Source organism: Limulus polyphemus, unplaced genomic scaffold (assembly GCF_000517525.1).
Source record: "Limulus polyphemus unplaced genomic scaffold, Limulus_polyphemus-2.1.2 Scaffold1187, whole genome shotgun sequence".
NCBI lineage: Eukaryota > Metazoa > Arthropoda > Merostomata > Xiphosura > Limulidae > Limulus > Limulus polyphemus.
Window position 1 is genome coordinate 246,224 of NW_013666797.1, and position 27,301 is coordinate 273,524.

General features: G+C 32.8%; 1 protein-coding gene across 1 annotated transcript in view; it reads right to left on the reverse strand.

Annotated features, from left to right (window-relative positions):
• Positions 1-415: 415 nt before the first annotated feature.
• LOC106462510 overlaps positions 416-27,301 on the reverse strand; it is a gene marked incomplete at its 5' end in the record, with an annotated part of 64,499 nt that continues 37,613 nt past the window's right edge. The window contains 4 exons of the mRNA XM_022389798.1: positions 416-635; positions 3,622-3,813; positions 4,802-4,882; positions 8,879-8,943. Coding sequence (XP_022245506.1) covers positions 457-635; positions 3,622-3,813; positions 4,802-4,882; positions 8,879-8,943 — 517 coding nt within the window. The remainder of the gene's footprint in view (positions 636-3,621; positions 3,814-4,801; positions 4,883-8,878; positions 8,944-27,301) is intronic.

Genomic DNA, 27,301 nt, shown 5'->3' on the forward strand with positions numbered 1-27,301 from the left:
ACTCCTGCAAAGTTAAATTGAACATACGTTCTGGTTATTCTTGGAAAGTTAAATTGAATATATGTGCTGGTCACTCCTGCAAAGTTAAATTGAACATACGTTCTGGTTATTCTTGGAAAGTTAAATTGAATATATGTGCTGGTCACTCCTGCAAAGTTAAATTGAACATACGTTCTGATTATTACTGCAAAGTTAAATTGAACATACGTTCTGATTATTACTGCAAAGTTAAATTGAACATACCTTCTGGTTATTCCTGCAAAGGCCTTAACATTATAACAACGGACTATTAATGATTCCTTACATGCCTTAACATTATAACAACGGACTATTAATGATTCCTTACATGCCTTAACATTATAACAACGGGCTATTAACAATTCCTTACATGCCTTGCCATTATAACGATGGGGCTACTCTAAACATAAAGATCACGATTCGTGAATACACTGACAGCTAGCTAAGTTCGATCTGATCCAAAGAACCTTCTTCATATTCAGACCCACAAACTGACTGCTTGGTTTCACGAGACGAGCAAGAACAACTTACGATGCAATATCTTCTCCGAGTCCTGAGTGCACTAGCAATGAGGTAATAAGTTCCATTTTCTTTCCAACTGCCATGACACTGGAAACCTGGACAAAAGCAAAACAATTAAATGGCGTTCATTTTGTTTCACCACTTGTTGACTACTGTCTGATCATGACAAGTGCTTGGTTTTTGTAAACTATAGAACAAGCACATTTCCACCTCTAATTTTCATTGCTATATTTAAGTCAAAAGATCAAATAGCTTCGAGTACTTCAACTAAGACTTTAATAAGATGAGATTATGGGTAAACACCTACACCAACAGTGACAAAAATACTTTAATAAGATGAGATTATAAGTAAACACCTACACCAACAGTGACAAAAATACTTTAATAAAATGAGAGTATGAGTAAACACCTATACCAACATTAACAAAAAGACTTTAAAAAGATGAGATTATGAGTAAACACCTACACCAACATTAACAAAAAATACTTTAATAAGATGAGATTATGAGTAAACACCTATGCCAACATTAACAAAAAGACTTTAATAAGATGAGATTATGAGTAAACACCTATACCAACATTAACAAAAATACTTTAATAAGATGAGATTATGAGTAAACACCTATACAAACATTAATAAAGAGACTTTAATAAGATGAGATTATGAGTAAACTTAAAAATACTTTAATAAGATGAGATAATGAGTAAACACCTATACCATGAGATTATGAGTAAACTTAAAAATACTTTAATAAGATGAGATTATGAGTAAACACCTATACCAACATGAACAAAATACTTTAATAAGATGAGATTATGAGTAAACACCTATACCAACATTAACAAAAAGAGTTTAATAAGATGAGATTATGAGTAAAACCTATACCAACATTAACAAAAAGATTTTATTAAGATGAGATTATGAGTAAACACCTACACCAACATTAGCAAAAAGACTTTAATAAGATGAGCGTATGAGTAAACACCTATACCAACATTAACAAAAAGACTTTAATAAGATGAGATTATGAGTAAACACCTATACCAACATTAACAAACAATACTTTATAAGATGAGATTATGAGTAAACACCTACACCAACATTAGTAAAAATACTTTAATAAGATGAGATTATGAGTAAACACCTATACCAACATTAACAAAAAGACTTTAATAAGATGAGATTATGAGTAAACACCTATACCAACATTAACAAAAAGACTTTAATAAGATGAGATTATGAGTAAACACCTATACCAACATTAACAAAAAGACTTTAATAAGATGAGATTGTGAGTAAACACCTACACCGACATTAACAAAAAGACTTTAATAAGATGAGATTATGAGTAAACACCTATACCAACATTAACAAAAAGACTTTAATAAGATGAGATTATGAGTAAACACCTATACCAACATTAACAAAAAGAATGTAATTAAAGTTCTGTAGTAATTTCTTATTACTAAAGCACTCTTCTATTGAGTTAGTTAATAACGAACGACATGATTAAAATTGTCAATCTTATTAGAACGTCTTGATAGAGCAACTTTTATAAAGGTTTTTATGTAATTAAATAATCACAATTTCATAATCAAATCTCTTGCCAGTCTCTTTTTGATGTCGTATTACACGGTGAAAAACACTATTGAGTCAATATGTTTATCTGATGGAATAACCAATTGTTAAATTGTTGAATGTTGATTTAAATACTAAGATCTTCATCACCGTTAAAACTCATGTACTTGAGAATGATCGCACCTATTCTAAAAAAATAATTTTCCTTACTATAAAAGCTGCAACTTGTAATAAAATACAATAAATTAAGTTATGGATATTATATAAACTTTCTATTATATTTCTTACGAAAATTTTCTCCTTTAAATAATCACATTTACTTTTGTAAAAATCAAACACCTTTAATGCTTTTTTTTTATAGAATTTACTTACAGCCATTTGGTTTGTAATTAAGAAGGAAAAGGCACAAAGCTATTCTGGCAAGCTCTGGTATCCTTAAAATAATATATATCTTCAAATGACACAGAATGTAAAAAATAACATAACTGAGGGTAATAACAACCATTGCCCTCTTCACAACAATGGGGTAGACGGAAATTATGGCGCACGATAAACCGCTTTCAGGAAATGTCCCTCAACTTTCTAATATCGAGATAAAAGACTTTATCAGATTAGAAACAGAGCGGCATCGATTGGGGTGGATAGTAATTTTTCATCATTATCTGAGTTCTAAAGACAAACGTACACCGTCCATTATCCTTTCTCTCTGTTCTAATATTGTGCTTTTCAGAAGACTACAGTTATTGATCAACAGGAATGTTTTTCTCCTCAAAACGCTCACATATTTACTTTCGTAAAGTTTAAACCAGGAATTTAAAGTAATATATAACTGTTATATCAGCATATCTCGTGGTTTGTTAATGTGGTCCTGAATAGATATAGCACGTAGAAAAATAAATGTATTTAATTAAATGTGGTTTTTCTCATAATCAACAATCTCCAACATGTAAGATGGTTAAATTTATATTAAATATCACCGTATCTCAAGTACACATGTCTGGTTATTCTACGTTAAAATAATTCATTCTTCAGTATGTCTATATTAATGACAAAGAGTAACAGTCAAGAAAGAAAGTTTTCCTTAGCTTGTTTATCGTCACAAGATATTTAAACATATTTTTCGATTAGAAATTATAATGAAACCAAATTCACATATAATAATAAAGAAAAGCAACAATAAACATTTCAACCGAAAAGTCATAACAGAAGTTTTGGTTTAATCATATAAGCTCCTCCTACTCTTCCGCATTACTGCAATAATGATTTTATATAAAGATATATTTACATTCACTAAACCTGTACGATCTGTAGAGAATATAAATGACTTTCACGGGTCTCCAATTCTGATGAATTTCGCTGTATTGAACGTGATTCTTTCTTTCACTTTACTATAGCAACATATTGTTATTATTCTCGATACACTAACACAAACAAGGTTTCATATAAACTGATCCACACATAAATAATAGGCTTACAGAGCTTGATCAAAACTAATAACTTACTTTTAGCTCTTCTTTCAGACGAGCATTCGCTGAGGAATTCCAGACGATCAATCGCCCTACAGCCGGACTCAAGATGTTCAGAACAAACGTTATCCTCCAATCCGTCGGAGACAAATCTATCCATTTGGGGCTGGGGGGAATGAATCATATATCTTCCCACTAGAGGGCATTCTCCTGTTGATGGAGCCGATGCTGTAGATCAAGATAGTGAACTATTAAGTTTTAGGCTATCACTTTGAAATGGTTATAAAACTTAACCTATCCACTGATCATACCAGTGCATACTGGTAATAGTCACTAACCTTCCTAATTTCATATCATACATGGGCTGGTAGCACGAAGTTTGGATGTTTGTGAATAAATAAACCCGATTCTGCCTCCATGGTGTACAACTTCTTCAGGCTTATCTTTGTCTCCGCTTATTTAAATTTGTATTAGTGAAGATCAGCATTTGACGGATAATAGAGATCTGTACTGATTATATAAGAAAAAATACTGTGTCTTTTTGACTGTTTTTAACCTGGATAATAGAGGTCTGAGTTTAAAGTTTGAGTTTAGTAAATTTTGAAATAAATACCAAACTTCAAACTGAAAATAAATGAACTGTTTGAGTCCACAATCGGCCTGACTTGAAGCCCCAGTTTTCTTTATCCCTGGAGGAGGGATAGAGTCGATAAAAATAACCTAAACGAGATTCCTGAACAGGTGTATGAAAAGGCCTAAAACTACTGACTGACGGTGAAATAAAGTTCCTAAAAATCCATACTTACTTAGAGCATTGAGCAAAATAATCAAGCACAATTACTTCGAAAGCTTTTATTCAACATATATATACACACACAAATTTGGAGACTTACATTTCTTCATAACCACGCTTACGAACAATATAGACGTTGGTTTTGTCGTAAGTCTAGGACTTTCAAAAGAGACCGTTTCACAAGTTTCATGCCTCTAGCGATATTGTCTTAGAATTAAACATTATCTGAACTTTAATTATATAGTTGTAAAATTTCCCCCAGCAATTATGAAACAAAGTCTTTCAAATAAATACGTGTACGAAGTAGCTAATACTATTATTCATTTATCACTATTACTCAATCACACCATCATGCTTGTTTTTCTCACCAAGAAACACGTAACTGATGAGTTTATCAGACATACACAAAAAACAGATACTTACAAGTAAGTGTGGTAAACAGACTAGTTCTTGAATCAAAGTAGACGGAAGTGCAGGCATCAGAAGAACGAGAAGTCATTAAACCTGTAAAGGAAAGCTTACGTTCAACATTAATCGTTTGTTTACTCCCATAGGCAAATTAATATTACAATTATGTAATAGTTATAGTAGTTACTTTTTGATATCTTAATTATTATATCTCTGAATGTGATCAATTTTGGTTGCATAGGGTAACAAAAAGATGAGATAGACTACCATCTAAAATTATAACAAAGGCAAACATTTAGTTGTGCAATATGAAGTCATACATATTGTCAGATGTATAAGTAATAAACAAAAAGCTGAACGGAATAACATCCTAGGTCTTCAACAAAGGCATGTATTTAATAATATAATATTAAGTTACACGAAGTACTAAATATAAACCAAGAATAACAAAGCTGAACTAGACATCACTACAGAACTAAAAAAGAAACATTTAATAATAATGTATTAAATCATACACGACATCAGAGGGACAAACAACAATCTGAATTAAACAATGCCGTAGATCCTTAACTAAAGTAATTATGCAATGATGAAATATTGAATTATGTGAAATATCCCAACTAGAAAGTATTTTGTAAGCATCCATTCGAATGACTTCAATTGAATATACTATGAACTATGTTTATTTCTATCTTCAAACACGTGGTATTTGTTAATTTTGGAGCTAAGCAACCATATAAATTTTGTATTCTACTGGTTAAAACTTGTGCACGTTTAGATCAATATTTAACGTTAATGATATCAGAGATTATAAATTTCGTTACCAAAGATGGTATTTTCTCTAACTTATAACTAACTAATTCATTGCAATGAATTTTATATCTGAACGTTGTCATGACTGCCAAACTAACAAGAGTTTCCTGCTTACTGACTTGAAAAGTCTGATACTAATTTTTTAGATTAAAACTCTTCGAAAATGCTTTGATTGAGATGATAAAATAACAGGTTTGTAGAACCAGGTGCGATTGACTTAAACTATTTTGTCAGTGATGTCAAAGCTCTTAAAAAAATAAACTGTTCAGCGTATTTTTAATGAAGAAATGCTATAGAAGTAAAAAAAAAGTAACATTTAGTTATGTACCTTGAAAGCCAAAACAAACACCGTGATATTGGAGTGCTATATAATTTTTTTGACAATTTTGAAAAAAATATCGTCTTAAGATCTTAAAAATCATAAAATATTCCTTCTTCCTACAAGATCTTCCTACTTGAGTATATCAAAAGATTAACATATTAAACAAACCATAAAACTACACTTATAAATGAGAGGAAAACAAAGAAATTTGTTTGTAATTAAGCACAAAGCTACACAATGGGCTATCTGTTTTCTGCCCACCACGGGTATCGAAACCCGGATTCTAGCGTTGTAAGTCCGCAGACATACCGCTGTGCCACTGGGAGGTCACAAAGAAATAGGCGAATAGATATTGTAAAAAGAAACGGGCGAAAGATCAAAAATCACTGTGGCAAATAAAACAAAATACCGTGTAGTGATTTTCACATCATAAGAATAGAGACAACAAATTTTAACATTTGTGTGTGTAAGGAACAGCAAATCGGTTACAACAACTGTCAAAAATGTTTAATGTAATGTCTTTAAAGAAAGACACGATTGAAAAATCATGTACGAATGCTTGTTATAAGTTTACTTATAACATCTTCATAACAAACTAAGGTTACGCATTTTCATCATTAGTATTCCAGGCTAGCCTCAAATGACTTTTAATGTGCGCTCTCTGTATCTTCGTCAAAGCTTTCTAACCGTTCATTGGACGTGTCTGTTATTAGCTTGAGATATTCTTCCTTTGGGATCCATCACCCAGAAGATATATTCGTTTGGTATCACTACTAATTGTGTTTTATGCACATATGTGATATATAAGTACTTCGCCGATTAATAAGAATATGGAAACAAAGTCCAGAGCATCAATTTTATTGAAGAACTAACTTTCTTTTTCCATCTAAGACACAATTCTTCTTTCTGAATACTAAGTTTAAGTAGTTCTCCAATCAATGCACTGCAGATAATCTTGAAGTGAAAGGGAATGATTTATGGAGACCGTCACCGAGTTATTTTATTTTTGAAAAGCGTTTTATGTTTGTAATTCCCGATCTATATGCATAATCTAAACTTTTTATTAAGTGAGAAAGTTTTCAAATCCGTAAGTTAATAAGCTAATCCGTCATTTGAATTAAACCACTAAAAACAAATTATACGCTCAAATCGAGAAAGAAATATTGCCCTTCTTAATGTTGCTGTCGATGTCATTGACGAACATCATGCTGCCATAAAGACGTTAGTACTATAGGTTATTCAACGAGTAACTTTTTGATTTAGTCATTCGAGTATCCAAAAAAATTTACTTTTTTTACACACCTAATGAATCTGTTCATTCCTTTAAAGAAACCTCTTGGCCTTTAAAAATGAAGTACACAGGCGTCCTTTGATCAAAACTTTTGGCTTCAAGAAAGTACATTTTTAGATAAAACTTGTAAACTATTGCTTTGTTTCTTTTATTACTCCCTAGTAGTGGTATGTTATTGTTTTATTAGTGTATTAGTGGAGATATAGAAAATTTGAAACAGTAAAACGTTATCTAGAGACTCATGCTAGTACATGAAAGTCGATAAACATAAGATCAAAAGTCACATAAACATTGTTACCAGAGTCTAGGTTGTTGTTAATGGAAATGTTGTCCATTAAAAATATCGACTATAAAATGATAGTTAGCCTAATCAACGTTTAGATTTCAAATTTATGATACTAATTCATCAATGTACATTAACAGTCTGATTAATTTATTTTCCATTTCATCTGTTCACAACCACTTACTGCGTGGAAAAGTTGATTTAAAGTAGGCGAGTGTTGACGATAGTAATTCTGTTTATTTTAAAATCCATTCTCTAGTGTTATTTGCTAATGGTGACGAGGTAGATAAAACAAAAAAGTCTACATTAACACCACTTAATTACCAAGTATCTGTAACAGTACTTTCCAATTGAAAAATGATTTTGTTTTTGTCCACAAAAGCTATCGTTACAGAAAAAAACAAAACAAAAACCCAATGCAGTGTTATGCCAATATAACTATGCAACATATTTATTTTCTACAGTATATATGACGCAATAACGTTGATAATTTTAGTGGTGTAAGTATCTTAGCAAGGAAAATATAAAGCTCATGAGTTTGCTGAGATGAACTCTATGAAATTAATGGTTTAAACAGTCTCACATTCTCATCATGTTTATCCGAAACCTACACTGATGAGAACGACTGGTACTGCTCATCAAACGGATACCCTGTCACCATCAGTGCTGCTCATCAGACGGATATCCCGTCATCATCCGATACTACTCATCAGATGGACACCCCCTCAACACCTGGTACTATTTATTAAACGGATACTCCGTCACAACCATCTTTTACCACTCATCACGCGGATACCACGTCACTATCTGGTACTGCTCGTCACCATCATTCAGCAGAAATTCCAAAGTTTTGGTAACAGTTTTGACTGGACTTGCGAAATACAATTTACAAATATTTCCTCATTATGAAACTATTTGGAATGTTACTAAAATTCAAGAGAGAGAGAGAGCAAACAGATAAATACGTATCAAGTGATACACTGAAGAAATAGTGAAGAAGTGAGAGGAAAAGTCTAGTACGTTATGAATATATACTTCATGACTCGCTTTTGGTAAAACTGAACAATTCACGTTAGACTCAAGTTACAAATAATAAACATGTCAACATATTGAGATATTGCCATTTGGAAACAGTGCTATTAATTTTCTATAGGACTCGGAGCGGAACTGATCCATAATTGTTAGGTGAATTAAAACAAGGGGTGTAACTCTTGTTTATCCAAACATGTATATAATCACACAAAGACTTTTTAAAGCATGAATAACAGGCGGCGAAATGGAAATGAATTTAATTATAATCTTTACCTTTAGGAAGGCGAGTGAACTTCAAGTGTAGGGAATTTCCACTATATAAAACGCATTGAGAAAGGTGGGCTTACTTACCTTGTTGAATTTCCATAATTTGCTGGGTACGGCGATGCACTTTCATACAGACAAAACCCGTTTTGCTGAAATAGAAATACTTATAAACTAAAATATCAACTTTATTTATCTGACTGATCATTATTCTTACTTTCGTATTCACACGTGTCCTTAAAATCTCAATAATAGCAGCTTTAAAATTCAGTAGGTAATTTCTAATGTATTTCATTAATCACATTGCATGAATAATAAACCAGGGTAATCTAAGAAACCATCAACTAACACATAAAATAAAATTATCTAATTACTAATAAAATACATTCTTAATTATAGATATCTAATATATGCATACAACATTTCTCTTAAAGACAGCTTATTTTAATGTTTTATTACCTAAAGAATGGTTAGGGACAGATGAATATTATTAAGAAAAGATTTACTTATTTGAAAATCAAAGGGCGTAGTCATGATGATAAACAAAACAAAAAAAAATGCACTTTTTCCAAAGAAATAAGACGCTCTAACTGTTCAAGAGACATAACGATAATTTTATTTATTTCTTTAATTCGTATGTTGAAGTTCTACACGTAATAGGTAACTAGCAAATCAAACAACATTTTAACTCGATTGTTCTCATAATGCTGTTAAGGGTCGGGAATGGCTTATTTGTTAGCTAGCCCGCACTTTGGAATTGTGGGTGTGCTGTAGGAATAATATGAAGTGAGGCGTAAGGCAACATCATTTGAAAGTACAGAACGGGAAGATGAGTGAGTGTAAGAAAGTAATTGGCCTCTGACCAGCCTCTAAGGAATTAGGGGATTATAATATTTTAAGTCATTAAATGATTAGAGTGAGCAGGTATAGCGGCCGCTTTTCTAAGCTCAGTCGGTATGGAGACTACAAGACCCTATATGATTATGAGACGTTATAATCAGACATACGGGGACAAAGTGTAATGTCCGAAACAAAGAGATCGGTTCGGCGTGTGTTTGGGAGTTCAAGGAAAGGAAGGGTTGGTTCGAATCCCACTTCTGACACCATTCGTCACGATCGTGCTGCGTTCGTACTTCGTTTTTCTTCCTTATGCACATCAACTTTATTTACGTTCTATTTATATTCCTATCAGAAATTGATTAAACAAATGTAAACACAACAAATACCTGTTTAATTCTGGTAATCAATAGCACACAAATTTATAAATAGGTTTTTACTTTCTTCCTGCACCTTTCTCGCTTTGTCTTCTTCACACACGCTAAAAGACATGCTTTTGGTTAAATGATAATTTTAACTGTAACTTCGAGTATTGGACAGCTATCGCAAATGTTTTTAGATCGGTTTTAAATTAATTTTTAATTCACACGTTTCATGTTATTCAGTTTATATAGTTCTCACTTTTTTAAAGGCACACGGTGGTGTTTTGTTTGTTTTTAGTAGTTCGCCCACTTTTCCTTGGAGTAAATAGTCATATAAAAGAATAACCAGAACGTATGCTCAATTTAATTTTGCAGGAGTGACCAGCACATATATTCAATTTAGATGTAAGGAATCAGTAATAGTCCGTTGTTATAATGTTAAGGCATGTAAGGAATCAGTAATAGTCCGTTGTTATAATGACAAGGCATGTAAGGAGTCATTAATAACCCCGTTGTTATAATGTTAAGGCATGTAAGGAATCATTAATAACCCCGTTGTTATAATGTTAAGGCATGTAAGGAATCAGTAATAGCCCGTTATTATAATGTTAAGGCATGTAAGGAATCAGTAATAGCCCGTTATTATAATGTTAAGGCATGTAAGGAATCAGTAATAGCCCGTTGTCATAATGTTAAGGCATGTAAGGAATCATTATTTGCTTTATATCTTCTTATTACCGAACTTTCTTTCCCAAGTTATGTTGTTTGTCACCTTATTTTCTCAGCTGATTTTTTCTTGCAGCTTTATTTATGTTATAAAATATACTCGTACTAAGTTAGAATGTGACATTTACTTGGATCAGTCTTTTAAAAATATTGAAAATTTTCAGTAATTTATAAAATATATGGATTAAGCTTTTGAGTTTTTGTCTTCTTTTTCGGGTTACCATAAACTCTAAACATCGTATTACCTCTTCAGGTTACCATAAACTCTAAACATCGTATTACCTCTTCAGGTTACAATAAACTCTAAACATCGTATTAACTCTTCGGGTTAGCATAAACCCTAAACATCGTATTACCTCTTCAGGTTAACATAAACTCTAAACATCGTATTACCTCTTTAGGTCAACATAAACTCTAAACATCGCATTACCTCTTCAGGTTACCATAACCTCTAAACATCGTATTACCTCTTCAGGTTACCATAAACTCTAAACATCGTATTACCTCTTCAGGTACCCATAAACTCTAAACATCGTATTACCTCTTCGGGTTACCATAAACTCTAAACATCGTATTACCTCTTCGGGTTAACATAAACCCTAAACATCGTATTACCTCTTCAGGTAACCATAAACTCTAAACATCGTATTACCTCTTCGGGTTACCATAAACTCTAAACATCGTATTACCTCTTCGGGTTACCATAAACTCTAAACATCGTATAACCTCATGAGATGAATGGTTTAATAACATAATTTTCACTTTTGTCTTTGAGATAACCGAGAAAAGTTTCGCAAAAGAAAAAAGCGAGCTCGAGCTGACGACGGCACTGCAAATAAGAAGAATACCTAAGATTGAGATAAAAAAATTGAACGTATGCTACCCATACAAACTAGAAGGGATCTGTTGTGCTGTTCTTGTTAGTTCTATAGCTCTGTCTCTCTCATAAACACACAAGTTCAGAAGGACTCTAAAGAATCCCATTACATATCGAAGAATTAATAAAACTCCAAGCGCTTTTCATATTGTACATGCATGATAAAGTGAATAAAAACGGAAGTACCGCTAAAGGCAGGAATATATATGTACATATACACACACACACTAATATATATATATATACACACACACATATATATATTTATATACCATCAAAACTAAAAAAGAAAATATTTCTACCTTACACATGTTTAATCCTTTGTCAAATATTATGCTTTAACGTTTGAAGATAAGAAAGAGGGTATCGGCTCTCAGATCCGAGTAATTATAGTAAACATTACAATCACTGCATCTTATAAGCAAATAATGTAGCTCTTTAGAGAGTTCTATTTTTATTTTAGAGAGGAATTAGGAATAATTCAGTTTAAACGCCTGCAGCTGGTGAAGAATTGATATCCAGTAAACTTGGTATATGTGACGAAAATCACTAAAGACGCATAATATTTTTTTTCTCTTAATTTACCCATTACATTTATTTTAGTTTGTTCATTACGGATTTCAAACCACAAATGTGTTAAATTAGCATTTCGGATCTATCTTTCTCTCCCACAAGTAAATGCCAGAACTGGCTACCTGAAATGTATTCTTACAAGTCTCTGGTGTAAAAGCCGTAACTGACTAGTCAGGAGGAATGGAAAAAAATTGCCAAAGTGATTTTAATCCCAAATTCTAAACCTATTGGATTTCAACACTTTCAGTGTTCAAATACTTTTAAATACTTTCTACTTCATAAGTAAATAGCGTTTCAGGTAAACTTTTATATTTCATGGTCCAAACTATCTTATATTGGCCTACTAAGAGGGAAAGGGCATATATAAAATGATGTTTTTACATCGATGTCATGGTTAGTAGCCTATATAATCGTCCATTTTTAATTATTAATTAGACATAGCTGAGTTGGGGGATTGCACCATAGCCCTTCTAATAAGAGGATCGAGGATCGAACCCTGGCTTTTACTACCACAAACAGTGCTTCTCAAAACGTAGGTGGTCGTACAAGCTGCTAACTATCACAAAAATGACATCCAATCTGTACAATCTTATTGTATATACGTGACATCTCTGGTTTGAAATCCGTAATGAACAAACTAAAATAAATGTAATAAAAATTCAGCTCAAGTAATTTCTGTCTTAAATACTAGGTATATTTCTTCCATTATTCCCGTATGTGGCTTAGCAGTAAGTCTGGGGGTTTATGACGCTGAAAATCGAGTAGACAGAGACAGACAGTTCATTGTGTAGCTTCGCCTTTAACACCAAACAAACAATTCTTCCGTTATTGTTTTCCTGCAAAAGTTAAGTATAATTAATAGCTTCCTTACCACTATCTTCTGGTGAAAATAATAACTTTTCTTAGTTCATAAGATAATGAGACACGAGATTAAAGTTTATGACTTCTCTGATGACAAAATTAATTAATGTATTGCACAATAAACTTTGTGGATATGCATATCTTACAGAAATATTTTTGTTCAGTCTAGAAATAATTAAATGCCATTTAAAAATTGAAGGTCAGACTTTTTAGATACAAAAAGTGAAAGTTAAGATATATTAAAGAATTTAATAAATACCCTTACTTTTTCCTGTGAGGCTAAAGGCAATGAATCCATCTCGACCAAGTCTGATGTTCCTCAAGCAAACGTCGGGACTTCCGGAAAAGTGTAGAGTTTGATCGTCTTCCGCAAACACCTGGAATAACATGAATGTTTGTTTGTGAAACTAATTATAATCTGAACTATACAGAAATTTATTGTATTATTATCAGAAATGCAGGAGCTAGGCATAGCCTGGAGATTAGAATCTCCGGACTGTGAATCCTTTGATTCAAAGTTCGTGGCTCGTTGCCGCAAACACGCACTCGACACTTAAAAGCCGCCGATGCGCTGTAAGAGTTTGTTTGTAATTAAGCACAAAGCTACGCAACGGGCTGTCTGTACTCTGCCCACCACGGGTATCGAAAGCCAGTTTCTAGCGTTGTAAGTCCGCAGACATATCGCCGTACCACTGGGGGAGGGCGCTATAAGAGTAACGGTTGACAAGAGTAGCCAAGTAGCCGTCTTGTAGATTTATGCGAACCAGAAATACAATTTTACCTCAAGCAAAACGTATACAATTAGTGCTTTTTAATGTTTTTGTTCAGTGGATAAATATAGATACTGCAATCAATTATATTCCCAGTTCTTTAACAGAACATTACTATTGTTAACAGTTACTGATAATTTGCTTCACCATATTCTGGCGAAGAGCTAATTAGGAGTAGCAGTGCTGTCTGAAACGAGAACCCTCCGTTGTATATTAATTTCTCTCGATGTGAAAAATTTTACGTTAAAAGAACTATTAACGTGATTTACGTCTAGATAAGCTTTATTTTTAGTCATTTGTTTTATTTATCCCATCGCTAAGTTACCGAAGCCCATCAAACACAAAAGTTAGGCCAGAACAAACGATAAATCATGACTTTGACGCCTTCTTACCCGAATTTAGTAAGATAGCATCAATGAATAAGTTGATTTTTCAAAACAACTCTAACCTTTCAAGTTTATATCATTATATATGATATTATATTGTTATTATTAACAGCTAAAATTTATTAAGTAAATAACTCAGTGAACTTTTCGGCCCCAGTACCGGAACTCTTGTGAAAACTTGCTTATCTAAGGCTCCGGTATTGAAAATGTAAGATGTGATATAAAAAGGAAAAACAAATAATAAACCCGGAGAAAATTCATCGAGTTATTTGTTTAGTAACCGTGCAGTGGGTGAACATGTTATATTAAAACGGTTTTGCACTCTCATCAAGTCGTTACAGTCCATGTCACCACGTCAGGCCATGATCTACCTGAAGACCGTGCATCCTTAAAAACGGCTTGCAGCGTAGTTTCTATTGTAAACGACTCCGTCATGACTAAAACACATCACTCTTCCTTACTGGCTTTCCATAATCCATCGAGTCTACGATGTGAGGGCGCCGGTTTCCCAGCACCCGTTTCAATATTCTGATCACACTGAAATACATAGTTGACTAGACCAGTGTGTCTTAATGTGGAGAAGTACGAATACCTGTTTAATTATCCAGCTGCTTGAGGCATGCGATTATTGAATGGATACGTCATGGAAGCAACCTGCGTATACGTGCCTTGTATCACAGATGAAGTACTATTGCCTGGGCCACATGGACGACTTTTGCTGCTCACCTTTATGTTCATGAATTCTCACCTGCTACAAGACACCGCACTTTGTTTGCCATGGGTAGAGTACGACTTGTTGCAGGTCTTTTCCTGGATGATCCTTGTTCCCAAGCTTATCCGTATTTCTTTGGTTTCCATTTCCAATACGAACAAGGAATATCACATCTCGGAAATAATAAATTCTCGAACACATCTTTATGATCTGAGTGTATGACTATTTTGCCGTCGGAAAGCGATCAATTCTTGGTGGCATCACATTACCCAAGAACCAAACAATGTCAAAATAGTTCTCATACACTCTGTTCCACAACGACTTTACGTAGGTTCTGGTTGTGATATGACTCGCCAATTTGCATATTCTAATTAATTTTCGAATACTGTACTCAACCCTCCGTATTCCGCGTTGTGGGCCTGAAAAAATATTCAACTAAAAGTTTTTATTGTGTTTGTACACAACAGCTAATATGAAATTTAACTGAAAAAAGATTAAATCTTTCTATCCCGTAGAAGGCAAAAATGCTTCACTGAATTTGTCACAAAGCGTATTTAGAAGCACTGTTGCCTATTGATTAAGAGAGAGCTGTGAGTAAAAACACCATAAGTTGTCAGCGAAACTTGTGAAACATGAAAATAAAAGTTATTCAGTCATTTGATAACGACTCGAATTTTAGTGAAATTAACAGGTATAAAACATTAGTTTATTTTTGTTTGTTTGAAGTTAAGCACAAAGCTACACAATGGGCTATCTGTGCTCTGCCCACCACGGGTATCGAAACCCGGTTTCTAGCGTTGTAAGTCCGCAAACATGCCGCTGTGCCTCTGGGGGTCTAACACATAATATTTATAATATTTATCATACATGCCTCAGTACACAATTTACTTTTGATAACATCCTGAATCTTAAATAGTAAGGATAGCGTACTGGGAAAAGAAAGGAAAGTTACTGTTGTTGTTGTAGGGTATTTACAAGATTTTGTAATAAAACATTGATGTGTTTGAAGATAAAATAAAATACGTAAAGTGTCTAATTAATTTCATTTGGAATTCTTTTTAGATTTAGAGCATATTAATACTATTGTTCAAAATACTCAAAATCTATAAGGTCTTTCGAGGTATCTTTTTTTTTCGAACCCCGAATGTCGTTTACGGAACTTAAACTTGGGTAGCAGTTCGTAGTGAAAAACTAGAGATAAGGAGCTTAGTCAACCACCAACTCTTCTGCTTTTAAAAACAAAAATAAATAGGGGTTTGACTGTCACATTATAACGGCAGCACGACTGTAAGAGGGAACATGTTGAACGACGAGGATTCGAACCCGCGACCTTTCTAACCCCTAGGCTTTGCCAGGCCGATTTGTAGTATCTACCTCCTACCATTAAAAAAATCGTAAAAAAGTCTTAAAAAATGAAATTGCAGGCGGATTGGCTTTTTTTTTATCTATGCTGCGTCCATCGATGGGAATCGAACTCCTGATTTTAGCGTTGTAAGTCCGAAGACTTACCACTGTCCCCCGGGGGACGGTTATAAAATATGTGAAAAAAATGCTCGAATTGTAAGATGGCGTTAAAATAACAACGTTTCATGTTTCTTCTCATTTAGTTCTCTGACTATCCATTCAGTAAAGATGTGATTTTTTCTATGTAGGATTTTATTTCACTAAAATTGGACAGTAATGTGAAGTCACGTATATTTACATGCAAGGTATGATCTAGTGCGGGTCACGGGTTCGAATATCAGTCTCCGAGCAGTTTTTCACGAAATTCCAAACAAACTAAGTTTCAGTGAAGTAGGGGAAATTGAGAGAGAGAGAGAACAAAAAAGAAATGTTTCTTTTCAGAGTTAGTATTTAATATGTATACACCCCTTCTTCATCTTCTAACTATAAACAAAGTATATTAGTTATTTGAACAATATAATCTCAAGTAATATTTTATGGCCACAAATAAAATAATTGGAAGCTTAAATCCTGAGTACCGATTTTAAATTATGTAACTTACTAGCAAACTGTTCGGTTTCTGTAACACAAGTTTAATAGGAATTGTACAGTTCAATTTACTGAATAGAACTGAACATGGGTGTTTCATCACAGATTTTAATATGTAACAGAAAAACGAAACAAGCGAATTCAGACTTTTCCTGTGTCCGTATAAGTGTGTTCAAACATATCTTATGTGACATATTATAGATTCAACGAAATGCACATTGTGTAAAGACAGGCATGTGAGATACAGAATATCACAGAATAAGAAAGAATATTACCTCTTGAGGTTAACATAAACTCTAAATATCGTATTACCTCTTGAGGTTAACATAAACTCTAAACATCGTATTACCGAACGTCAGCAGTGCTATAGTATTTGTTAGCAAGTAAGTGACTTCAATAGGAAAACTGAAGATTTACCAAAACAAAACTATTATTGTGGAAGACAAAACCAATGTTAGATACACAATAAAGATGTATACTTTACTATGTATTAAGTAGACATTTGGGTGAATTGCTCTAAACCAGAAGCTACGACACTTCTGGTACATAAATAAACGAAAATGTTAATTATTCTGATTAAGAAAACTGAACTACCAAATCAAGAACTGAACCTCAAGAGACAGAACATACAAAGTGGACCAAAAGAAAGCATTAAGTTTTGAAACGGATTGGTTTCCGTGGTTACCTTTTCCAAGTAAGTGATTCCGAAAGCTGTAACGATTAATCGTATAACAACGGGAATTCATTATCAAACAAAAATACAATACAACTGTTAGTCGCCTTAAGTACCCATGATTGGTAAAACCATAGAAACTGTTCATCTGCTGCTTTTATTTAAGTCTTGGAGAAACAAAACAAACAAACAAACAAAAAACTACAGTTGTCTTTATGGGATTTACCATAGAGACTTTGTATCGAACAATTAAGTATTTGCTTTTGCTTTTCTGCACACAGGGAAATAAATCTGTTTCTCCTCTGAATCACAAACTCTTATATATTTAGCCGCGGCATAACGGCTCAGAGAATGGCTCCGAGTTTTTTTGTTTACAAAGTACAAACCTTGAGCTTATAGCTCCGTCACCTCTTGACCAATTTGAGATCTAATTATAGTTTTGGACTCAGGAGGTCAAACCCTTTCGATTGATATATTTGATCACGACCAAGGTCTTATAGATTAATTTACTCTAATCCTGCCTAAAAGAATTTCAATATGAGGGTAGACTGGTAGAGATCCTGATGAATAATAAAATCGAATCGGGTATACGCGCGCCTCATGCTTGGTATTGCTGGCGCACAAAAATATAGGAACTGAAAAAGGAAGAAAAAGGTCTCATAGATTAATTTACTCTAATCCTGCCTAAAAGAATTTCAATATGAGGGTAGACTGGTAGAGATCCTGATGAATAATAAAATCGAATCGGGTATACCCGCGCCTCATGCTTGGTATTGCTGGCGTACAAAAATATAGGAACTGAAAAAGGTCTCATAGATTAATTTACTCTAATCCTGCCTAAAAGCATTTCAAGTGCTGCGTCTATTGAGGATTTCCTCTTGTTTTGTACATTAGTGAATAAAGAAGATATCTTATTGTGTATATTATAACATTTTTTACATTGTAAAACAGAAATGTTACAGGTATTCTATAATTCAAAATAAGCAAAATCCTACATAAGTTCATTCTTATAATACTTATCAAACTGCGCTATGAACCATAAACAATACACTGTTGTCTTATATGTAATTGTATATATTGTTATATGTGTACTACATAATATAATTACTTATTTGTAGTTTCATAACAAATGGCCTTTTAGGGGTCTGAGTGTTGTGGGTACGCACCGTTTCGGCGACGAGTATTTGTTTATGTAATCACAATAAACTTTTCTATATCAGCTTAGAACTAAACATAAAATGTATACACATTGTGAAATGTCACGATGAAAGGTTTTTATCGTTTGAAGAAATTTATTGAGAAGTAACTATAAAGCAATGTTTTCTAATAGTAATAATATATAGTTTAATAGACGCCACTCTATTACATATTTAGTTTTGACTCTGTCTACATTCATTCCTTTCTACGTCGACAAAAAGTCAAGACAAAGATCTCGTCTTTAATCCTCTGTGTTTTTTTATAAACTTAAGCCTTTTATTAATACGCTTTACTGTACAGTTGTTTAAGATAACGCTAATACAATACAGTGATTTACATTACGTTTTATGTTACTAGTTTGATTGTTCTTATTATAACTAATAAAATAAATGAACTTACACAACGTGTTTACGTATTATACGTTTGTATTTTCTCCATAGTAGGTTGAGAGAAGTTCAGGTAGAGATACCTACAATGTTGCGGAACATTATGAATAACATAACTTGTCATGTTATGAAGTGATTTCTAAACCAGAACACGTTAATCGAATTTCCATTGCGAAGAATAGACTTTTTCATATTATGATGACCTTGTAAAACCAGAACACTTTAATTTCTATAGACAACTTGATTTGTTATGTTATAATACGTTTGTAAACCAAAACAAGTTGTTAGAGTTTCCAATGTGAATAATATAATTTTTCATGTTATGATGACCTTGTAAAACCAGAACACTTTAATTTCTATAGACAACTTCATTTGTTATGTTATAATACGTTTGTAAACCAAAACAAGTTGTTAGAGTTTCCAACGTGAATAATATAATTTTTCATGTTATGATGATCTTCTAAAACCAGAACACTTTAATTTCTACTGTAAACAACTTGATTTGTTATGTTATGACGTTTCTGAAAATAAAAAAAACACTTTTTACCTTCAATAACACGAGTTTTGGTGTTTTGTATTTGTTCAGATGTACTTTACATATAAATATAAGGAATGGATAAAGCTTTTAAATTGGGTAATTTTACATAATATACTTTAAAAGCACTCTGCAGTTAAAGCTATCGAGTCGGAGATTCAAGCTGCTTTTTTTTAAACAGCACTATATCTCCTCAATATATCAATTCGATTGCTGCCAGCTATAAGCTAATCAACATTAATTTAACATGTAAGCATAACATGTCAACACCTTTCTCGTTCATAGAGTAAATATGGCTAGTATGATTAGTCAAAAAAAAAAAAAAGAAAAAAGCTTCTACTGCAATTTGTAAGAAAAATGCAGTGTTTATTGACGAAATCTTTGGACACAAGGTATTCTGTAATAGTCATGAATCAAGAAGTAAAATAACGCTAAAACTACATGAATACCAGAATATAAAGATAAAGATATTGGTGGTAATTGCATATTTTGGGATAGTAGTCGAGTAGTGCAGAAAAGCCAGAAACACGGGAGGTGTTAGTGTTATAAAGAAACGGTATTCAAAGGAGGAAAAGCCTTTGAGCACCGTTTCTTTATAACATTTGCTCATGTTATATAGATAAAGATACAGCTATATATATGGAACGACAGATGTTTTTATATAGTCTTCTTGCTTATCAGGTACAGTGAACACTTCTACTGACTCAAAGATTCGTAATGTTATGCATAGCTGTTTTAATATTTTCAACCTGAAATACACATTATGTGCACATAGGCTAACGGCCAAGGCAAAGATTTCTAAAGTTCAAGTTAATTTTGAACTGCTGACCAAATGGAAAGCGTCCAATCAATAGAACCCTCCGCCACAATCTCTTTTTGCGGCGTTGAGTTGTCACTCTTATAATCCAGCCACAGCTGAAAGTGCGAAGCCTATTAGGCGACATCAAAGAGCGAACCTTGGGCCTTTCGATACGCAGTCTGGCACGCTTACCAATATGTATACGATTACCGTAAGTTAATGAAAATTACATGACTTTTTTTACCCAAAATTATTATCCAAGAATTTCGGACTTGTAACTGACACAATAAAACATTTCAATAATTCTTCGAGATTTTCAAAATTAAAGGGCTTAGTCATTCACTCAAACCTTGATCGGATCTTCTTAGAGCACGAAACTTTAAGAAGTTACAATAAAATATTTTGCCACGAATAACTATAATAACGTGTAACTATAAGGTTGTTTCACTGCTGTTACCGTGTACGTTAGCTAGTAATATACTTGTATGGTATTCATAATCCACCACACATATGATCGTTTTACTATTTCATTTTTCGAAAACCGTCTTAATTCTATACGTATTGAAAAAATACTCTCAAGTGACAAAAGAAAGAAAAATGCATTAACGAAGATGTGAATGGCCAAACTTGACTGATTAGGATTTAATTAAAGCATCAAATAGGAATTTTGTTCTATTTAAACTCACTTTGTGGGTAAAATTCGCGTACGTGACACTTTATTATATTTAGCATTGTTCTTCTAAAATGATTGTCCGCCATTAGGATGGTGGTATGTTTACGAACTTACAACGCTAAAATTCGGAGTTCGAGTACAAGTGGATACAGCATATATACCAATGTGGTTTTGCTCTAAAACAAACAACAAAAACAATTATGTCGAAAAAGATGCAACGTTCACAGTGGGCGTATTACAAAATGACTTGCAACAACAGGAGCAACGTACACACGCCCGTCGTTGATTCAGTGAACGAGTTGTTGAATTATAGAACATGTTTAAGTGCTCTAAAGTTCTTACCAAATCAATTTCATATCATAATGCTTGTAATTATACAAACAATCTTCATATTGTAAATCTACATCTACAAGAGCTTCTCAGTAACATATGATAACAGCTTACAATGTCGTCGCTCTTTATGTGTTTCATGTAATGACATTACAACCGATTAGTTTTTTCAAGTAATGCCATTACAAAAAAATACAGATAACGTGTATGAGCATCATTAAGTTGTTTATCATTCTTGTTATTGCACTACCTATCCATGTTGGTTTGTTATTAAATGTGTGTTTTATCATGGATGTTTAATTATTTTAAAGTTCTATATCATTTGTTTATACATAACATCAAATGTTTATAACCTGTTTAGCTTTATTTGTTTTTAAGTTGATTAACATTCTTGCGTTCAGTCAATATTTTATTCCTCCCGGTCTTCTTCTCAACAAGTGAGACAACCTCAAACTAGAAGGCTCTGAAGGTTAAGAAAATATTATGATCCAAATCATTATTGACGGATGTTTTAAACATCGTATAACTCGTCGAGATGGAATCTTGTTGTTTGTTGCTGGATTTGTAAAAGCAACTGAGAATTTACGATTTCACTAGAAACAAAATTATTACTTTATATTATAGACAACTTTGATATCTGTGTAATAACTTTTTTTCTGGTTTTAAGTAAATGGGTAGAACGGTGTAAAAATATGAAGGTACCGCCGTAGCGTATTTTAATATAACCTTTACTTACCATCCAGAGCTGCACCAGATTCAGAGTTAGCAGTAGTATTTGGATAAGAACGAGTCTTGGTAGTAATTACTTTGGACTTAGTCCTCCCCCTCCTTTTTTTTTTTTCTACCGGTGGTTTGTTTGAACCGACAACAAGCAAGTCAAATAAGCAAATCAAATACGTTTAAGGATTTACTAAACTGTTAAAGGTTATAAGTCATATTTTTTGATATATATAAAAAGAAATAATAAAAGAAAGCTGAAGTACCCACAAATCTTTGTAATTTGTAATCTTGTTTCCATATTTACTTTTAAATTCAATACCTAAACGTAATTTGAAAAGTGCAAAATAATGTTATAATTGTTATTCTAGCGTTTGTGGTACCTATACCACTTAATGTCTGTGTATAAAGCGCGAGGTGCATTATTAACTTTTAAATTTTCACTTTAGTGCTTATTTGCTTTCACTGAAAAATCATTGTTGCTGCATAACTATGAATTTGTAAACCTAACAGACTTATATCTTTATAGATATTGTACACATACTTAACTAAAGATGTGACATACGTATAGTAAGTGCTTGGCGTTGAACATTCAGTTTTAACACATTAAACCTGATGCATAGATCAAATACATTATATCATTCTGTTCTCTTCTATTGGCCTTGTATTCCATAAATAAAAACAACCGATAGGACAGAGAAATATCCAACTGAAAATACGGTATAGTTTCATATATTTGCTAGTTAAATTTGGCTTAGATTATATTAAGAAGTTTAATTTTCTAATGTATACTCATAAAGTGTTAATAGATAAGAAAATTCCATTTTAACAAAACTTTCAAGTACATGTATTGCTGACCTAAGTTTATTTCTACATATATTTATAGGAACGTTTACAATCCGATTTCTCAATTCGCACTTGTTTGTTTTTCTTACAAAGTCGTTTATGATTTTGGGTTGCTGTTTTTTGACTCCAGCAGAAATAACATGATATGTATTTTTTTTTCGGTTGTACAATGACCTGTCCTTCTGATTTTCAGCACGTACAGAGTAATGTTTCGGTTTGTGCAATGAATCCTCAGATTAAACAGAGCTGCCAATTTTGGATTTTATGTTTATACGTTAGAAGGTTAATGATATGTTGGTATTGCAAAAAGCAAAGGTGAACTTTTAGCTGACCTGATTAGGCCAAGAAATCAATATAAAAAAAAATTGACAACTTCGTTCATGTAAGCTCTGACTTTTAAACACGCGATTAAATCTGAAATTGCAACTCAGACAGCATGTTTTGAAAATAACAAGTGAACTAATATAATAAATCGTGTTTCATACTAATTAGATTTAACACTAATACCAATTATTCCATATGAAATAAATATAAATGCCTTACATATAACTAATAATACTAATTATAATACTAAGCATAAACTTAATGTGTAGATGCTTTAAAACAAAAGGACAGACATATAAATATATAGCAGGTGCTACCTTACTGTTAATGCTAAATGGAAATAAAATACGTGTCATTCAAGTTCTACACGGTCGCGACGTTATGTAAAAACGATTTTAAATAAGCAAATCAATAGAGTCATGTAGCAACTACAACCAATATAAAGGTGGAACAACATGTATTAGAACTATATTTTGACATTACTTGGCATTTCATAGGTAGTATTATGTCACCGAAAATGGATCGCTTTTTGGAAGAGTATGGAACAACTCTTTACGACGCAAAATGTTCATAAAACAGATCCTAAAGATGTGTCCCGATCGAGGATTTAGAATTTCTAAGACGGAGATATTCTTCTATCTAATATAGACAAAGTCGAACAGCGGTCATGGTAAACAAAATGCAGCGTCTTATAATAGGTGAGAACCCACGAACAGAAAGGTCAGTGGCACAGGAAAAATTAGCGTCATAATATAGAAGAATCTCCGTCTGGAGATGAGGCCAACAGGGTATGGGTTCACCTAGATAAAACTTCCTGTCGTATCTTTAATTCAACCATTTCATATCTCAAGCAGATATTCATGCTATTCCATACGGAGACATACCGGGCTCAGCATCTATGAATTTTGGTGTGATCGGACTGTTGAAATGAATGCTGAAAAATCGAAATTCTCGTACACGAGATGGATTATGGAAAGCATGCACAAAAGAGGAGTGGGATTTGGATATGAGAACCTCACAACCGAGTCTTTTGTAATAGAAACTACCCGACAAGGCTCTTGTATGGATGTACGCTCATCAGATAGAGTAAAACCTGACACACAGAAGATACAAAATCGTTTTTCAACTGATTGCCCTTTTTCTCTGGACTTAATATGAACAGCGCTCGATATATAATGCAGATAATTTCTATGTCGATATATTATCTTATTTCTGAACCAATCAAAAGAGACCCTCTAAACAAATCATTTTTTTTTCACGCGCTCTTTTAAAGTCATTTAGAGATCCTTTTAGTTTTAATCCTTGTTACAGAAGAAAACGCAATTTATATTTATGAGACAACATAAAGTACACAAGTTATTCTTATATGAATAACACCTAGTGAGTCAATGACAATAGCGCTGTGTGGCAGTAGAACCATCGTTATACTAAAGTTGTTCAAGTAGTTGTGTTAGGAGTAAATAAAACATAGACGTTAGTGTAAAAAAAAAAAGAAGAGAAAAAAATCAGTTATATCAGAACACACGTGATAATCATTCCATAACATGCATAATAAACCTTCACTATATTTACTCTAAAACTAGTCATTTATTTGCTTAACAATAATAGAATTATGAATGAACTAAAAAACACTATAGTACAAGATTTTTAACACCATATAGTTTAACATGATGCATTGAGGTGACTTTGAGAAATATGTATATAATGTTCTAATGGTGTTGTGTATGTACTTAACGTAGCTTACTAATCGTTCGTCTGTACTGGTAAGTAATATAAAAGAACTAAATTAAACCATTACACCATTCAAAATAAGTTTCCTTCATCGAGATGATTAACAAAATGTGAAGGATCGTTTTTTTTTGTTGAATTAGCTGAAGATATTATATTTCTTTCAGGATGGTATACTCGAGTTTGATTATATTTTAAAATGACAAGAGAAAACAAGATATGAAATGGATAAAATATTTATTTTATTTTGCCATTTTCAGTGAACGGGATTTCTACATTCACGTCTATAGTCATGCAGCTATAATACTTCAGATACTATTCGCTTTGAAACTTGAGAAATAGCGATTTAAAGGCACCGGTAATTTCAAGCGATTAGATTTGTTTCAGAAGCAGGATTGAATGTATTTAAAAACTCTATGATAAATCAGCGTTTTAATATAGACTGTTTTAAGTTTCAGATAGAAAAAAAATTACCCATACATGCATTTTTAATATATACTGCTTTAAACTTTAGATACAAAACTAAGAAGAAAATTGTCTAGACATGCGCTTTTAATATAAACTGCTTTAAGTTTTAGACACAAAGGTAACCCAAAAAAATTGACCAGACGTGTTTTTAGTGTGTACGGTTTTGAGATTGAAGATATAGAAATAACTCAAAATTGCTCTGACAGGAGATTTTAACTTAGACTGCTTTATGTTTTAGATACAAAAATAAACAATAAAAATATCTGGACATGCGTTATTAATGTAGACCGTTTTATGTTTTAGACACAAAGATAAACAACAAAAAATATCCAGGCATGCGTTTTTAGTGTAGACAGTTTTATGCTTTAGACACAAAGGTAAACAACAAAATATATCTGGGCATGCGTTTTTAATGTAGACAGTTTTATGCTTTGGATACAAATATAAACAACAAAAAATATCCGGACATGCGTTTTTAATGTAGATCGTTTTATGCTTTAGACACAAAGATAAACAACAAAAAATATCTGGACATGCGTTTTTAATGTAGACAGTTTTATGCTTTGGATACAAAAATATGCAGAAATAAATATCTTTTCACACGTTTTTAATGTAGACTGTTTAAAGTTATAGACACGAAAATGAACAAAAAAACATCCGGAAATGCGTTTTTAAAGTAGACTGCTTTAAGCTTTAGATGCGAAAGTAACCACAAAATTGCACAAACGTCCCAGATATTCCTTCTATAAAGTAAGGAATAATTTTAACTTTTCTCTTACAAATAAATAATAAGGAGCAAGAAGCTTGAAGCTTAACCATGCGACTTGAATTAACTCACAACGTAACTAATCAAATGTTATATTAAGGTTCCACTTGTACACAATAATATCATGTACATCCGTACCAATACTCCTCCCTTATAATCCAACCAAGTTTATTAAAACCGGAAACCGTGCAGGTAAGCTGAGCACAGCTGGTTAAATTACTTGAAGTCTTATCTGTAAAGATTATCACACACATTGCTTTCTATTGTCACTGGGCCATGTTTCATATTCTAGATCTTTCACAGCCGTCTTTCAACAGTGTTTGACGTTCTTTGGGCTAAAATCTACCAAAGCGTCTGCAACAAGATGCCTTAATGAACGGCAATGAGAGACACATTAATTCGTTCATCATGTTTTGTTTTTTTAGAGAAGATGTTCAAATAATCATTTTTCACGTCATCAATTCGCCTTTGTTTGTTAGAACTATTGACTGCATTGGGAACTCATGCAGTCGAAGTCGACAAGTCCACTAGTCAGAATCCGTAGAAACGACAACAGAACAGATAACAACAGCAGTAGAAGCCAAGCATGACTAGAGGTGCCATTAGTATCACTGCACAAACCTAAAGGAAAAGACCGAAAAAATCATTTGTTAATTTTTCTGCTCTGACCTGAAGGAGCTAAAAGTCACTTCCCCACAAGAAGTCATAAAGTTTCCAATACTTCGAGATATAAATGTGAAATTATTTAATATCATAGATTTTATTTTGTAATACATTTGAAAAAACAAATCAAACCAGGGTAACATCTCATTTGATAAATTATAGATTCAAATTAAGCTCAGTTATTATATGACTTTTCTACATGATTGAAAATAAGTTTCGGTAAAGGTCTTATCAAAATTTGTCATTACATCGTGTATTGAAAGTGCGATTCTACTGATCATGACCTGCTAACAAACACTACTGGCGTTA